Raw genomic sequence first — 18,422 nt, 5'->3', positions numbered from 1 at the left:
AATGCCAAGGGTGGCTGGAAGCCCCCGCTGGGCTGGGGACACCAGAGCTCCTCCACCAAAGCACAGGATGTCGGGAAATAACCAGCAGCAAAAGGGCTGAAAAAAAAATGTGGAGATGGGGAAAAGAGGGCGATGAGGCAGCAGGAAAAGCGCGGGTTCTGCATCGCGAGCATCCCACCTGCCCGCCAAGCTGCTGAATCCTTGCCACCTGTCTGCTTACATACAGCTTCTTCCAGTTTACAACTAACAGCTTGAAAACTGGTGTATAATATCAAACTCTAAATCAGCACTTCACGCTGACATACCATATGCCATCGTGTACTTAGGTAGTCACCAAAAGCGTTAAAAGCGATTATTTAAAAATTATTACAGTTTATCCATGCAGAGAATCCCTTCTTGCAACGACTCAAATCCTCTGAGCCGACAGGTTTTTTTATAAACTGCATTTTTCCGCAAATTTTCAATCTTATTTCACGCTCTTTAACTATTTTAATTTTATTTTGTTTTAAAATGACAGACTTGATTACTGCGGTATTAATTTTCAGTGGTGTTTCAAGGGGAAATTACTTCACAGAACTAAAATTAAAAGGTATGAGTTACTCTTCTTCATAAACTATTTCATTTTTTATGGCTTAAAAGGGATTTAATACTTTATTGAAATTCTGAACATCAGTACCTCACCTGCATACAGTCTCCCAGCAGTAAATTCTCCTAAATGTCCCCTGTTTAGTTAAGGATTAAAACCTTTGTCGAACAGCAACAGCTACCGACAAGCGTGCCCATGACCAGCCCATTATCAGTTATTATTGACCAGTGCTGGGCTGCTTTAATAATTTCTATGTTAATGCACAGAATCCAAAGACTTTGGCATTTAGGTTACAAAAAGTATTAAAATTATGGAAGACCATCTGGAAAGATGGACTGAGCAGCTCCAAGAAGAAATGGAAATATAAACTCCAGCAGTGGATGGAAGTGGAGAAGATGTATGGAGGTGACCAAGGACCCGCAAAAGCGGGACAGGGAGCATCTTCCAGATTGCCCCAGGATATGCAGCAGAGAGCCATGGGAAGAAGTAAGAGGTGAAGCTCTTGGACACGTTAACAGAGAAAACATGACCCTCTTGGAGTGAATTTTGTCACGTGACTGTGCAAAAGGTTGAAAAAAATGAGGATGAGCGGAGCTGGCAGAGGGCAGGGATGGGGATGTACCTTTATATAGGCAGTAGTGTTGGCTATAGGGGACCCGTATGGTCTGGGAAACAGCCCAGCCCACACTCACTCATCCAGCCCATCCTTGCACCCCGTAGGATGAGAGCAATGCAGGGGACAGGACATTAAAAGGTAAATTTCAGAGGGAAGCTGAAGCTTTTTTGTCATTACTGCAGATTTTATCATGCACTGCTGAACTTTGCAATATAAAAAACCATAAAACATATCGAACGGAGTTCAGCTGAAGGACTGTAAGTATCTAAATTAATTTTTCGTACTCGGAAGATATCCGGATGAGCTTTATAAGCATCTTCTCAGTGTTTCCTTGGTTCTTCAGAAGCAAGAAAACTCCGTCATATCTCCCGCTGCTGGTGCCTGCTCAGAGCATTTGCTCACCACAGCTGGGAATAGATCCACAAAAAACCAGTCACAGTACAAAAGTTCCTGGGTACCCTCAGTTGTTTCGTCAGAGAGCAGATGTAACATCTATCAAGAGGATAAAAATCTTCCAGCAGAGCTTTTTCTAACTTGCTGGTAGGCTTCAACATGGCAGCGTGCAAAGGTCTGCAGCCCTCAGCTCTGGGAAACTCATTTTTCAGGTTGATGCGTATAGTAAGTAGGTTTACAAAGAAAAAAATCATAGCGTATAAACTCACACAAATAGTTGAAAACAAAAATAAGGGAGCAGAAGGGAGAGCCCATTCCCATGGATTTTCTCCCGCGGTACAGGCAGACCTGGGAGGCTGCGATCACACTGACACAGGCTCTCCCTGGGATGAAGAAAGCATAAATAAAGAAAATGTAATTAGATTGATCAAGTAGGGGACTATTTAGCAGCTAATTAAGATACCAAATTAATCATAACATCTTCAAAATAGCCTGCTAAAAATGAGGCAGCAATGCCCAGGCAGAAAATAAACAGCCTATTTTGTTTTTATTTTGGGCTTTCCCTTGCGTGTCTGATGCCACCTGCCTGCCAGGCTGCCCGTCTCGCAGCCGGATCCACGCCAGATCCCTGGACCAGATCCCTTGGATCGAAACCCAAGACTCCTTGTATTGAAACCGCTGAGAAGATCCCTTATCCCATGAAAAATAGACAGAAAAGCGTCAATCAACCTAAGAAAAAGGGCACACCAGTTCTCCTCCCCGTTTTACACTCCCAAAATCTATTTTCCCATTTACCTGCACCTTTCGCCGTATCGATCAGTAGCACAGAGCAAAGACGGCGGCAAAGTGACTTTTTATAGAGTTGGTGTGAGCAGGGAGCTGCGACACAAGTGTCACTGGCCTGACAAAAAGCAGCTCGGGTCGTCCATCATCCTTACTGCTCCTCACTGCTATGGAAATTGGGGGACAACTCATGGTACTAAGACACAGAGAAAAAAAAAGCTTCCAGTTTCTACCTGTTCCAGGTGCTAAATTCCTACAAACAGCCTTTACTGACAATAAGTGATTTTCATCATGGAGCTTGTGCTTTCCTCAAAGATAACTGTAAACTGCCAGTGGAAATACAAGGGCAATAAACCAACACCTCATATTTTACTTATTCTGTGGTTTTTGTTATGAAACATTCAGGGGTTTGCTTTCTCCCTACTGTAACAAGCACCAAGCCAAATGCAATAAAGAAAGAAAAATTAAGACCAACATCTTCCAAAGTTCTCAGGAGCTTCCTCACTCCACATTACTTACCATTGATCTCCGAGGAGAAGATGAATGTCAACACCAAGCGGTTGGTGATTTTTTTGTAAACCTTCTAAAAAAGATTAATTCGGGTGCTAACACATACCTTAAAAGCACACATAACATCACGCAGCATAAAAAGCCAGGGCTTACCACGGAAACTAACTTGTAGATAAATCTCCTGTTTGCTCAGTATTTGAAAAGTCTCAACAGGGACAGACCTCGCTCGGCTCGGCTTTAGACAATGCCTAATCACTCAACAGCTCCTTCAGCCCAGGACTAAGGTAGAACATCACTTCTACAACAGTTTAAAGTATTTTCTTCAACACACCAACCTAGATTTGTTTTTTTACCTTTCTTATAACAAGAATTTTTTAGAAAGTTTTCCAACTCTACCATTCAAAAGCCGCAGCAGCCTACAAAGATTGTCGCTTCTACCGCCAGAAGACAGGAGCTACAGCCATCTACAGACCTGGAATGTAATGTTCAGTGCCCCTGCAAAATGCTATTCCTGCATTTCAACTAAATATCAATATTCCTTTTTAAAAAAACCCAAACATTCACAATCCTATTCACATTCCCTTTCAACTTATCGATTGCAGACATATCTTGCCATCAGGTTTGCTTCTGAACTTGGGTAAAGCCACGCTGGGTTTTTATACCACAGGATACAGTCACGGAGGAGCTTGAGGGACCTGATACTGCCACTAACGATGCTCTCCCCAACCCTGCCCTGTTTTTTTTTAATCACAACTTACATCTGTGGCTTCTCATTCCTGCCCGGCAGCAGCTCTGAGCTCTGCATCCTGACCAACCGGCCCCCCTACACAGGCACGCAACCTGAAACACAGCTAAAAAATATCCACGGCAGGATCTCTGCCGTTCTGACGGGCTGACTCCAGCTTATGCTTGGCTAAGAAAATCCCCCCAAAGAGTATGGCAGTCCATTGCCTGTCACCAAGAGTATGGAAATGCTTGCTGGGTGACCAAAACGAGAAGAAGGTTTAACTAAGTGGAGAAAATAATAGAAATAATAATAATCATCATCAACATTCCATAGGAAAAAATTTCAAAGACTTTGTGTTCTCAGACCAAAACACTTCATGTTCCCAGATCAAAACACTTCATGAAGCATTTTGCAGATGTGGCTCTGGGCTGTTTTCTGATTCAAGGGATGTTATGAGATCCATTGTGACTGAACTGAATTCAATGTCAGCAAATAAGCGATGCGGTAATTCTACCTGATTACTCAGAAAGGTCAGAGTTCTCCAGCTCCTTGCTGGGAAAACGGCTTTTCTGTAGGAGCAAGGAGCCAAGATTTGAGGATTCAAGGCTGTTCCTTCAGTTAGGTTCCTACTGGCAAGTGTTTTGGGATAACTTAGTATTTTATGTATGTTAATGTCAGGAAAAATAAGTTCAATTACTCCATTCCCAGAGCTAAGGTTACAAAGCCTTTCAGCTGTGTAGATAGGACAGCACAGAGCAGATGCCGTTCCACACCGGAGCCACTCTCACAATATCAAACACAGTAACAACATATTTCTTAAACACTTCTCCAATTCTTGGTCTTTCTTGAAGCCTCCAAAACAAAGGTGAGTGCGAGGAAGTGTTAGGTTGGCAAACGTGGCCCCCTCTGCTCCAGAGCACATGTTCTGCAACCAGAGGGAAAAGAAAAAAAAGGAAAAAAAAGAGCCAGATGTCTGTTCATATGACATGATGAACAACACCTCAGCCAAATGCAGAAAATATTTTAAAAAAAAAAGATGAAAAAAGGTAACAGTGTTCTTGAACACACCTAAAGCAGCCCCTTGAATCATTTCTAACCATTAGGAAATCACCATCAATTTAAGAAAGTCGTAAAATAAAAAAGTGACTTAGAAATATCTGCCAAGAATCCCATCAGGCCCGCATGCTGATGCTTTTGGGAGGTGGCTCAGGGGAAGCAGGGCTCCGAGGGGTCCCTGAGCTCACTGCAGCTGGAGCAGCCCCGCGTGCAAAGGGAAACGAAACCTTTCCGTTTTAAAAGAGCCAAAGGAATTAGTGATAACTGATGAGCCCCAAACTGCAGCCTGTGCGCATCTCTGAAGCGAACAGAAAGTAACCGCACTCCGATTTTCACCAACTCGTTATGGAAAATAAAACCCAGCTGAAAGCCAGTGTGGGGCCACAAAACGCCTTCATTATCTTTCAGTTCTGTTCCAGCAAAAATGCAGCCAAAACCTCCTGGGTTCAGAAGGGCTGAGGTTTTTGTCTTAATGGCCTTTTACTTCCTCGACACTGTACGGCTTCAGCAAGATTTTCTGCCAGTTTGTTTGGCCCTAACAAGTGCTTTTACCATTAAGACAAAACACAAGGTGTCCAGGAGTATGAAATACTTTCCACAAGGCCCTGTTATACAGAGACTCCAAGAGTGACAATGCCACATTACAAGTCCAAGACAGATGCTCTCCAGATGTGCTGAGCATCTCGTGCGCACACTGGATGCAGAGCTCTTCCAAAATTCTATTGGAGTTGCACCTGCTGCCTTTAGATAGGTTGACATCCAAGTTTCTGCTTCTGGGAACTATTCTTATGAATAGTTTTCTCCAAAAAATGGCCAAATAAAGCCTGATGGTAACCATCGTATGGAACAAACAGAAGAGTGATGGGATGCTGTGGATGGAGAGGCACAGCGCTGTGAGCGGGACTTCCCACCATGCTCCACGTCCCAGCAAGATGAGCAAATGGCATGAAAACCACCCGGCACCAGAAATCCGCAGGCGACCAAGGGCTTCAGCAGCCTGAGGTTTTGTTAACACGGATTGCTCTGTTCTCGGGACAGAAAGGACAAAGGCAGGAGGGTGACGCCAGCCCAGCAGAGCAGGAGCAGCCATGCCACACCTCAAACAAGGGCTGCGTTTGGTGGAGTGATTGAACTGAACAAAACCACTTGGCTCTAGTTTAGAGCATGGACTTTACCCTCTGAATATGCTCTAAATAGTAAATACTCCTTACTCCAACCTCCTTTCCCCCGAGCAGGCATCCCAAGTGCTGACTCACCGACAGCATCGAGCCCATGGGACAGAGCAGCTCCCTCACCATGCATAGCTGTGATGCCTCTGTACAGCTCAAACCATGGAGGCTTTGGGACGGAGACGATCCTCCACACCGAGTGAACAGAAATCTCTGCCCTCCGTGCACCAGCACCCCTGAAGCCCCTGCCCAGGACTGGAGTGTGCAATGCCTGCCCCGCTGTCCCACGCTGCCACAGCCTTTGCACAGCTCCCAGCGAGCTCCCAGCCTTGCAATCCCTTGAGCTGAGTGGGTATTTGTGATTTTTGATTTTTTTTTTCCTATGCTATTCTAGAATCCAAGTATAAATACTCAAACACTGGCCATATGAAAATAGCACCTTTGCAATTTCCTTTTAGACTGTTTTACAGCTCCAGCCAAAGGAACACGAAAGAACCTGGAGTCCAGTTCCCTTCAAAAACCTTCACATTACACAGGACACCCCAAAAAAAATTTCTTTCTAAATCTTTCCCTCAGAAGAGCGGGAGCCCAGCTCCGATCCAAAAAAAAAAAAAAAAAAAGGCCAAATATCAGAGGTTCCTGCAAGCCCACAAGAGATTTTGCTACTGCTACCAGTTTACCTGCAAGAAGCCCAGATGCTTCAGTGAGGGGCAACGATCCACAGCTGGTCCAGCCACCCATCACTCTGAGTTTATTCATGGGCAGGTTCTGAGAATCACATTTCCAAACAAGATTTTATTTAATTGGCTATGTCGGCCCTCCCAGAGGAGCACTAAGATGGGGCTTCTACAGCAAGTAACTGCAAATACAAAGTTAAATCTGATTTTCTACAAACATTCAGGAACATTTGCTTCCTGGCAGCATCCCTGTTAGTAAACCAATTTGCTAGAATATTCATGAAGAGCAAACTAAAGGGCCATGGGTACAGCCAAAGTGCCTGCATACAAAAATACAACTAAATAGTCACTGTTAATGTTTTCACAGTGTTTGGCTTACTCTAGACTCAATGAGAAAAAAGCCCTATAATAATGCCTGGCATTTAGCATCGTGGCTTCCACTGGAAAACCTCCAGTGAGGAGATCAGCCAGTGTTAGAGAAGAGCTCCCAAAATCGACCTGAGCCTGCAGGGTCCTTGTACACACCCTAACCCCACAGAGAGGAACCCCAACACCTCCCACAAACCCTGGCACAAACCCCCCTGCGAGCTGCTGGGCTGGGACAGCAGAGAGGGGATGGTGCTGCCACGGCAAAGCCTCGCCTGAGCTCTAACAGCAAAGCGAAAACCTCGCGGATATTTTGGATGCACTCAAATTCTTTCCCTTGAGCTTTTCTACATCTTGCTCACAATGCTCTGAGCAGGATAAATAAATAAAACCCCACTAAGGTTTCAGATATTACTCCGAAATAATTTAAGAAATATAATTCCTCGCATTATTCCTGAAAAAAACAGCTGCATTTGCTAAACTCTCGACTAAATCACCAGTGTGGCAGAGAAAAAGCAAGGAGGGAAGAGGAAAACTCTGCCAGACCCTGACAGGAGATTGCAGTCATTGCAGGAAGGGACAAACATCTCTTCTCATGTGTTTTACATGGCGAACCTCTCACAGGTGACAACCTTCACTCAAAAGGAAAACAAAAGTCTTCCCTTGGTCTTGTCACACCATACACTTTTTACTATGACAGTTACATCTGAACATAAGTGAACAAGTTTCTCGCTCCACGTTGTGCATTTCCTTCCTCCTCTGAATCTTTAACTGGAAGAGCAGAGGAGGAATGAACTGTGGTTTTCCCCATCATGCATGTCCATTGTCGTGCCCCTCATTCACATCTGCAACATCTATAGGAAAACCAGCACATGCCAGGGGATTTTATAGGGATGGGGAGCCCAGAACTGGGATGATTTAACAAGGGCTCTGACAGTCATTTCTATCACCTTGAGAAAGTCACTGGCTCTCTTCTAGACTGCAATTCCTCCTCTTTAATGGGTGGATTACTATTTTCCCAGCATGCAGGGGTGTTGTGAGGTCTAATTCATTAATCTTTGTAAAGCATTCTAGGACACTTTGATGGAAAATGCAAAATATTATCAGTAAAAACCTCCCATTTATATCTCTCACCTAGAAACCTTCCTCTCACTCCTTAATTGTAAAGCATTCTAGGACACTTTGATGGAAAATGCAAAATATTATCAGTAAAAACCTCCCATTTATATCTCACCTAGAAACCTTCCTCTTACTCCTTAATTTGTGGTTGATCCCCACTCAATTAGAGGTAATGGGATTTCCATGTACACTCAGCAGTGGAGCAGACCCCACAGGAAGGTGCCAGCAACGGCATCGTTGCTAATTCACAGGAAGCAGCCAGGCGACCGGTACCTGCAACTCAATGAGCTGCAGCTGGATGCTGATTCACAGGAAGCAGCCAGGCGACCGGTACCTGCAACTCAATGAGCTGCAGTTGGATGCTGCATCCCTGTACCTGCCCAGTGACTACCCACAGCTGGATCCACAGCCCTGTACCTGCACAGTGACCACCCAAACCACAGCTGGATCCACATCCCTGTACCTGCCCAGTGACCCCCCAAACCACAGCTGGATCCACATCCCTGTACCTGCACAGTGACCACCCAAACCACAGCTAGATGCTGCATCTCTGTACCCGCAGAGGTACCAAACCACAGCTGGATGCTGCATCCCTGCCCAGTGACCACCCAAATCAGCGCTGTGCGAAGGGATTGGGCAGGAATCCCGCTGTCACTGCAGGACCATCCCTACACAACCACTGCAAAGGTTGCAATTCTAATTATACACTTTATGATTGAAAATTCCTCCCCGTGACACAGCATTTTAACCCAAAACCCCCCAACTTTCTAATCCAAGAGCCTTCGAGTCACTAGCAGATGGACCAAATCTGCAGATCATTCATTAGCTCCCTATGTCAAGTTTTAATGTATGGGGAACAGTTTCATTTCACAGCGGCGAGGGATGGCAGATAACCTCACCGCCGGCACTTGAGGCGCCTCCAACGAGAATACAGCTTCAATACAATATGCAAAACAGCAGCTGGGGAATTACAAAGGGCTTTATCAGTACCTTGTGCTGCAAAGCTCTGGCGGAGTGCTTATTTTAGATGGTATTCCTCTGACTTCAGGACACCTCCGGTAGGATTCAGCCCTCTTGAGCGTATTAGCAAAAAGTGCCTGTTAAATCCCAGAGCGGAGAGGCAGGGAGGGAGTGAAGGCTGCTGGAAGCTGCTCCAGCTTTTTTCCTTGCAGCCACTTAATTGAATCCACAGCATCCAGTCCATTGGTATTCCCCAGCACTCTGAATTTAAATTTGCTCCAGGGGTTTTTATACTGAGCACCCAGAAAAAAATAGCACTTGTGCTGAATAGCTTTTAATCAACTGTTCTCAAATATCAGTCCTTTTTATCTTTAAAGCACTTCCACATCTCCTTGCCCGAGTCTCCCCTAGCCCTAGAATTTATTCTATGATTTTGTTTTCCCCCATTTAGTTTCCAGCATCCTCTATTGCAACCTAATCATATTAATCTTTAATGCTTTTAATCTTTTAACCTTTCCAGTTTTCTTTTTAAAACAATCTCTTGGTCTCTCTCAGGGTTTGGTTTTTTTGTCTTTTTTTTTAATTAAGGTTTTCCCTGGCCTCTGCCTTGGCACAGAGCTGGAGGTGTCCCACGGAGAGTCACCTGGCACCAAACTGCACGTTGCCTCTCACAAGGTGACTTCTGAGGCCCTTCATTAAATCAGTAATTTTTCTCTGAATACAATTTATGTCATTTTAGAGAAATGAAGGCAACTCCAAAAGTGTCACAAGAGCATTGAAGAGCCCAGCTCCCAATTCCTGTGGTCACCCATTAGCCAACATAATGTAAATTCTGAAAGAACACTAATTTTGGGGGAATATTGCCAGCATTTTTCACAAGAGAAAAAGAACGCATTCGTGGTTTTAATTTTCAGTTTCAGGCTCACAGGAAATCCAAACTACTCAGTCTTTTTTTGCAGCAGTAACTGCAAGCCAAACCAGGACTTGGGTTCTTGCAGAGCTGCAGTGGGTGCCGGGGGAGAAACCCTGACCTAGGAGAAAAATCACAATATAGGATATTCTTTACGTGCAACTGAACTAACCATGCTGTGCACCTGGAGTGACCTGTGGGCAATTTCCACTAACCCGATTTACAAAGAAGAAAACGGAGGTGGACACAGCAAGTCCAGACTGCCATCGAATCACAACGAGCATGTGTCAGCTGCAAACAGAACACAAAAATAGGTAAAAATGAAAGACAAGTGTCCTCTGGCATACCAAAGTTTGCAGAGGAATTCCAACAGGTAACCCGCAAGCCATGTCCCTGTGTCTCTTCCCACATCCTTCACTTTGATTCTCCATCCTCCTCCTCTGCTTTCACTGCCCATCACAGCTGCTAAGGCTGTGCATCAAAAGCAGCTTCGTTTTTCCCTCTCAGCTCTCCTGAAACCACTGCAGTGAAGGTTGGGCAGTGCCAGGCTTTGGGCCAGCTGAGCAAACACCACCCTAAAGAGGAACGAGCTGCATCTCCTTTCTCTGCCCTCAGCAATATCAACCTGTAACACTGGATGCTTTGAACTGAGACCACCTCATGCTACCATTGTCTTCCTCCACGCCATGGAGTTTTAGGCTGAGCTTTTCTCTTTCCAAAGCGTAAACAGTTCCTTAAACCCTTTTCTTAACCACCTATCATACCCTCCTTTACATTCAGGAATTCCTAAACAGTGCTGGATGCTGGCGTGGTCTCCAGCAAGGCGGACAGGCTGCGGATCTCATTAACTGGGGGCTCTGGTGAGTGCAGTTCAACCAGTACACCCTGAATTATAAAGGGGGAAAGAAATCAGAAAGAAAAATTCTGACTATTTTTTTTTAAGGTGTTAACACTGCAGCTGAATTATCTTTTAATTCCTTTGTTCACTAGTTGATACATAATATGAAGCTGTTTGGTTTTATGGGAGATATTACGGCCATACACATCAAGACTGGCAACTGGAGAATATTAATAGATTGGTCCTTAAATTAGATAAAACAGATAATAGCCAACGAATAAAACAGTTCGTGGGGACCGCTGTAAAACAAACTTTACACAATTTCATATTAAAATAAAAGGCCACGTTACAGTCACTCCTGCACTCCCCAAATGGCCATGGGCTCAGACTGGAGCTATAAACACCCCGCGAATGCCGGCTAGGGATCACTTTAGATAACGCCACTTTTCCCACTGGCTTCATCCATGGCACATTCTCCCTCATTTCAGCTTTACCAACCATACCTGAAATCTGCCACCCATCTCGGCAGAGTCCCAGCATCAGGGAAACAGAGATTTGGGTTTGGCAAAGAAGACACAGGTAATGGCACCACTGTCAGGAGTTACAGCCAACACAATTCACCTTTCGACTGACTATTTCAACTCTGTCACAGTGCTCCAGTCCCACCTTCCTTTGAACCTGGAGGGTTACCACTACGGCCATGAGGTCCTCAGCAAAGGCTTCCTACTAATAATATGTATTAGGTCTCAAGGCCATTTTTATTTTTTCAAAAAAATACTTAAATTATTTGGGGACATTTTGTGGGACCTTTGCTAATTCTGATTCTTTTTCTTATGCTCAAACTTCCCATGCTCTCTTGTTATCAGCATTTAATTTCCAATGAAAGCCTGACTGTATCAGGAAAGTTGAACACCTGACTCAGAGGGCCAACATTTCCCTTCCGTGGATTTTAGTAATGTGAGCAAATATCTTTTAAAAAGAAAATGGATGGAAAACACTCTTAAAGATCTTAGACACACTACTACAAGCTTCCTATTACCAAAGCTAGGAGCAGACTCTCTCGTGTTCGCATCCTCACATAAATCAATGGAGCTTCCATAAATTACCCCAGCGACGGATGCGGTCTGTTTGTAAGGAATTAAGCTGTCGATCCTATTTAAGAGGATTCAGCCTGAAAAGCCAGGTAAAATTGATCACTCCCCGAAAGACTCAGTGGAGGGAGCTGAACAAGCAGCAAGGGAATCGTAAGGAATCCCTTTGCTATTCCAAGCCCTGGAGTATTCAGTGTCAGCTCTACTGAGAGCAAACACACACCTCCATTATATACAGCACTTATCTCTCTATACCATTAAAAACTCCTAATATATTTACATTGGATGCTGAGAAGATCATTCTAGGCCAGACCTACATGCCACAGACCCCAGCATCCTCCCCAGAGGGATTAATTCCACTCCTTCCACCAGCTCCGAGTCCATCTCGCTGCCACTGGAGCTGCCTGTCAGCAGCGCTGCAAAGTCAAATCGGCAAATATTAATTGCCAGCTGGGAAATGTGCCATTAGTTCACACTCAGATTTCTTCCAGCTGGAAAGACAGAGTGTTAAATGGAGCAGATTTCTTTGCAGCCTGCAAACCGGCTGGTGGAGTGGGTTTGCATGTTTTGCAACCACTAAATGAGCAAAACATTCGACACCTTCTCAGAGATGTTTTGCAATGCTATTCCCCAGAACAAAATACTTCTGGAAGTAACAAAGCACCGAGCTAACACATGGCCAACAAATAAACTACAAAGGAAATAATCCACCACCCCCTGAGGCTGAATTCCTATCTCCTGGAGATTACTGCAGCGATACAGTGCAGGAGTTTTTTGCCTGCTTTGGGATTTTTTTTTTTTCCCCAAGTTTGTGATTTATTTACATTCAAGCACTGAAATTTTTCTGTCAACATGAAGATGATTATAATTTTCCATAATTAGAAAGTAATTTTTTGAGAACTGGAGGAAAGATAGACAAGAAGTTGAAAATGACAGACGTCACTTTGGCTGTGAAATCGTGAGATTATGGGATGGTAGGGGTTGGAGGCGGCTTTGGAATTTCGCCATTTAGTGCAGGGTTAGACCAGTCAGGTCCAGAAGGCCCCCAGAGATGGAGGTGGCCACTGGGCAGACTTGACCCTGCCACTTTACCATCCTCATGGGATAACCATCCCCTTACACCCAGATGAACCCCTCATTTCAGCTTTCCCCTTGTTTTTCCTCCTCCCACCACACATCCTCATGAGGAGCCGGGCTCCATGCTCCACCCTATATGCACATGTCACAAGGTAAGTTATTGTCGCTCTTTTAATGTGCGTACACACTCGCACACATATATGTACACGCACACACGCCCCAGCACATACGTATACACGTTTTGGAAGACTACGTATAGGTTCATGGCAGGAAATGTTGTTCTGAGCAACTGTGAAAGGCTCAAACCCAGCAGCATGATCATGTGGGTAACGGAGAGGAGAAAGGCAAGTGGTTTGCCAAACCTGGCGCCGGGATCGCCCCCAAAAACCCCCTCCTCCTTCTCAGGATCAGAGGCGCGGCTTCAGTTCTGTACAATTCTGTACAAAATCTTTACAAAAATGATTTATTATGGGGCAAGAATTGACCTTGTGTGAGAAGGAAAATCACTGGCATGTATTTGCCTAAAAAAAAAATATTTCAAGCACTGAGACCAAATTATTGACAAAATGACTACTGACATTGCAGGAGAGACTGAAGGAAGAAAGAACAGGACTGGAATACCAGACATGAGTGTGCTTTTATAAAGCCCCATCTCTCCACGTAAAATTCTGTCAGAGCTCACAAAATCACACCTTTAGTGGAAGTTGGACTGAATTAAAAAAAGAATAAAGTAATCGGCACAGGTACATTTACATAATGGAAAGTTCAAGAATTTGGGCAACTGAGTTGGATTGAATTAATGCCAGAGCACAAACTAAATCTGACCCACGGCAGTACTAAGCCTCTATACAGCCCAGCAAGAAGAGCTGAGCTTGTTATAAGAAACCCAATACACCTGGATAAAGGGAGGATGTCGCGACCAGAGAAAATAAGGAATGAGCTTGGGCAGCAACGTGGCTGCCTGCCTTTAGTGGGGGCTTGGCTGACACAGGGGAGCTTTAGAATTGCTGATCTTGCAGAAAAGAGAGAGGAGGGAAAGAAAGAAGGGGAAAAAATTACTCTTAAATCCTGAAAATGGAAAAGCATAGCTCTGAAGAGAAAGAATGTCTCTAATGTAGGTACACTGCTGGAAAAGTACATTGCTCTGATGTTTCTGGAGAAAAGGAGGAGATAAGGGAAGAAAAGCTGTATTGAGTAGTGCATGTGCAGCTTTTGCTGGCCAAAAATAATGAGAAAAAAACGAGTGAAGAGAGCGAGTGGGTGTAAAAAGTCAAAAGGAAAGAAAAAAAAGGAATAGAAGTGGAATAAAGGGGACTACTGCCTCGGGAAAGCAAAGCATAGCCCAAATCACTGGGCTAAAATGATATAGCTGCGTTATCCAAGGCAGCTATTCAAACAGGAACGTTTCCAGGCCAACTGCTCATTTTGGACATCTGTGGGACAACTGTCATTATGAGCACGGATGTCTTTCCAGTTTTCATGGGTATTGGGAGTGCTTTTGGGGAAGATGAACTTCTTTTTCCTCCTCTTTGGAAAAAAACAAAAGCATTTTATTCTCATGTGTTTTGTTACCCAGTTAAAGTCTCTCATCAACAGAGTATGGAAACTCACAAAACAGTGAAAACATAAAACCAAAAAACAATACTGCATAGTAGAGAAGTCTTAAATAGAACATTTTCTTATGGGAAAATCAAACTATGTTTCACTGCAGTGAAGACAACCGGATCAAGGAGAATTAGAACAGCTATGAGTAGGAGTGACACTTCTCCTGAGACCTCTGGATGTAGGACTTGTGCTTCACAGTATTTCCCTTTGGGCTCCAAACTTCATCAGACGGTGCAGGATAAAGCTGGGGGAGATCTCTCCTGCTGGGACCTCTCATGTTTCCATGAGCTCCCACCTCGGACATTGCGTCCACTCACCAGCCCAAGCCTTGGGCATGGTGGCCAGCCCAGCCCAAAGTCTGCATGCCAAGGACTGACACCCTCCATGGAATCTTTCACAAGCCCAGCGTTGATGCAACCGACCCACGTTTGCCAATGCCAGGGAGCTGACATCTCCATGTGGCCCACCCACACCCAGCAGGTCTGGGATTTTCCAGATCGCTCCCAAAGAGACACGTATTAATTTCAAACGATGCCACAGGGGAAAGTACGCAACTTTTTTTAACTTGTTGGAGTCTCAAGGTTTCAAGGAGCCATTTCATTCTAGGCTGGGCAAAGGAGAAATTGGTCCCTTGCCCAGAGCCAAATTCTCTCCTCCTCTTCCTAATACTAATGCTAGTACGGAATGAAGTGCCAGTGAGGTCGGACAAACCAGGCAATGCTTCTAGTCACACACCAGTATTTGCTATACACCAGTATTTACAAAGCACTTCACATGTGATGAATATGTTAAAAGACCAAAAATCCCAAAATACACAAAAGAAAATAAGATCTTTGCTGTTTGCTTTGTTATCAGTTTACTGTGCATAGACCCAGCTCAGCCAAAGTGGAACTGGAGTATTTGATCCCTGTCATACTTGAAGGCCATTCAGTTTGTCACTGATAACTGGGTAAACTGGCAGAGCACACAGATGCAATCTGCGGCGTCCCTTGGCTCTACGCAGGGACTTAAGCCTTAATTGAACAAGTCAACTGGGACAGGAAAGCATGAAGCAGCCCACTCATCAGCCTAATTGCACTCAAATAATTAAACTATCTACTTGATAGAACACAAACAGAAAGCATGTGCCTGCTGACAGACGTACACCTGTCACATATTGTTTCCAGCTGAAATGAGGCATTTTGCACCTTTAAGATTTTTCTCCAAAGTCTTATCCTTTATGTTACATTTATAATGTTGCTTATAAGCCTGTAGCTTAATTGCTTACCAGAAATTTCTATTTAAAAGAAAACACTGTCATTCTGGATTTACAAATAGGAGGCTGAAGCACAAAGAAATGGCAAGATACACAGAAGGTTGCTCAGGAATTGCATGGCAGAAACAAGGGCTGACGCCAAATATTCCTATAGAGTACAGCTCTGGGGGATTATTCCGCCTTGAAGGTAAACTTATTTTCTATATTTCATCTCTGCAGAAAGTAGAGTGAAGTATTTTTTTTATTTATTCAGGCAGGAAGAGAACTGAGTTTGTTTCTCTCTTCCGTTCTGTAAAGCCGTTATTCTGCTGAAAAGCAGATTTAAGCAGTGCTCCGTGGCACGAGTTTAAGGGGTACTTTAAACTGGGACACAAACCTACCACCTTCTGACATCATTTCACGGTGTATTCAGGAAAGTATTCAAGCGTGACATTATATCATTAGGTACAATACAGCCATTGCAGAGGCACTGATTACTGCAATGAGAACTCATTTTCTTTACCACTGTATACGATAAGGAATGAATAAAACCCAGGCCAGAAGCATCACTGTAGAAAGGTTGGCTATGTACAAAAAGGAAAAAAAACTGTCTGAAGCCACCTTTCAGGGAGCCAAGGGAAGACAACTCACTGCATCAAGTGGGGTCGGCGTGCTGCTGAGCACCTCTGAAATTAAGATGTGCATTTCCCCCTTCTTTGGGAGGTTTCTCACGCTGCAGTCCCATCTGCACCTTATTCTGGAGACAATTTCCAGCCAGATCCATGCCCTGATCTGACTCCAGACCCTGAGGCAGAAACACCAGCACCAGCACGTCCTTTTCAGATGCTCCTTTTTAAAGTGACAAGCAAAAATCTCTCTTCACCATGACCTGCTCCTGTGCTGTCCTTGCAAATATGCTCTTAGGTGAGCCCTTTCCATGATTAACTTCACACAAGGTCTATTGATCCCAGACTTAATTACCTGCCTTTGGTGAATTTAGAGTCTGCCTGTGATGAACTACCCCAGCTCAGCTGGTGTTCACCGAGCCAAGCCTCCCACCAGCTCCTCTGTCCCATCCACAGCCAGACCTCCAGAGTAAATGAGACTTTGCAAAGCAGTGCCTAGGCAGCTTTGGAAATTTTGGGCTGGTCTCTGTCCCCGGGCCTCTGAGGCACGAGAACAGTAATGTTTTTCTATCTCCAAAGGGTATCACGAGGATACATTAATAAGACTCTTCAAATATGCTCCTGTTTTTGCAATAGCGTCTTCCAGCATCACGCACTCGCGTAAGTAAACAAGAACCCGTGATGGATAGCTCTGTATCCAGCCAGGCTCCTCAGGGGCTCAAGTGCCCAGTGAGCTGAAGATAAAGGAATTATTTTCATATTTGATCACGTAAATGTCACTGGATACATTTCCAACAACCCACTCAAATCTTTCTGTAGGTATATGGAGTCATATTTGACAACGAGTTTTCAAGATATACTCTAGTGAGGCTTTTATGAGACCTCTCATTAGAAGTAAAATAATTTACGGCTTCTTCCCCTCCCCAGCATTTTATCACATGCTCCCTCTACTGCAGCCTCGCTTGATTTGTGATGGTACATGGCATACAAAATATTAATGGAAAATACACAGGACTCATCCCTTCGGTGATTTGGTACAATGATGATAACAAAACTTGCTACTGAACCAGTAAAACAGCTGAGACATATGCACCCTACTGGTAACCAGAACTGTCTTTAAAATTATTTAAAACTCTGTTCTGGCAGTACACTTCCTGCTCCTCTTATTTCACCTAAACATCTCATTTTCTTTGCCTGGGTCATTTTCCTGAAGTAGGTTTTTGTTTCTTAATTTTGCAACAAACTTTTTGCAATACCATATGTCTTTGTCCTGGTGAGAGCCTTAACAAATGAACTGGATTGTAAAAAGTTATTACACCAGAAGTTGTAAGTACTGAGCAGCACAACTACAGTGCACACAATGCATACCGGGATGTCAGCTATTTACCAGTTCCCAGTTTGGTTACATTTTGGGTGGTGACGACACTCAGGGGCTTAATAGCTGCATAAAACACTTTACAGTGTCCTAGATTATATCATCTTTGAAAAACTTATCTCTTAGAAATAAAACATACTGTTCAGCCATTTACCAGGATTACAGCAAGATGAGTGACAAAAGTTCTCCAGAAGTACTTATTTTTAATGACGTCCTACCTTTGAAGAGACAGTCCTTGCTGTGGATGATGTAGATTTTCCTCCTCTGCAGACAGGAGGCTCGATGCAGCTGACAGTGATTTTCATAGAACCTGCCATCAGATCCACACACGGGCATGTAGCTGGACTTGCAATCTTCTACACACCTGCACTCGGGCTGGTTGGTGTCCTTGTTCACGACACACTTGCTTCCCCGGCCGCAGTACTTCTTCTCGCACGACGCGTGCAGGCCATCCTGCCCATAGAGCACTGCGAGAGCAGAAAAAAGTCCAAGTGAGCAATTTGCCTAAGAGACCGTACTCGTCTGATGGAGTAGTACAACCATCACAGCAGCAGGAACTTCAAGGTTTCCAAGGGAAAAAACACCCCCCCTTTGAATAGCAGCACCTGGAGAACATCTGCACCTCCATGCTCCCAGCCCTCCAGCCCTCACTCGCTAGAACGTTAGATGAAAATCACTGAAAAGTGATGGACAAGGAGCCATTC

The 18,422-nt window shown here is 44.3% G+C and overlaps 1 protein-coding gene across 1 annotated transcript in view; it reads right to left on the bottom strand.

The window, feature by feature from the left end:
- Nucleotides 1-18,185, bottom strand: part of FSTL4 (follistatin-like 4) — a gene marked incomplete at its 5' end in the record, with an annotated part of 143,883 nt that extends 125,698 nt beyond the window's left edge. The window contains one exon of the mRNA XM_010078526.1: nucleotides 17,937-18,185. Within this exon, the coding sequence (XP_010076828.1) occupies nucleotides 17,937-18,185 (249 nt within the window). The remainder of the gene's footprint in view (nucleotides 1-17,936) is intronic.
- Between the last annotated feature and the right edge of the window lie 237 nt (nucleotides 18,186-18,422).

Source organism: Pterocles gutturalis, unplaced genomic scaffold, assembly GCF_000699245.1.
Source record: "Pterocles gutturalis isolate BGI_N339 unplaced genomic scaffold, ASM69924v1 scaffold2378, whole genome shotgun sequence".
NCBI lineage: Eukaryota > Metazoa > Chordata > Aves > Pterocliformes > Pteroclidae > Pterocles > Pterocles gutturalis.
This window is presented reverse-complemented; position numbering and strand designations above follow the sequence as displayed.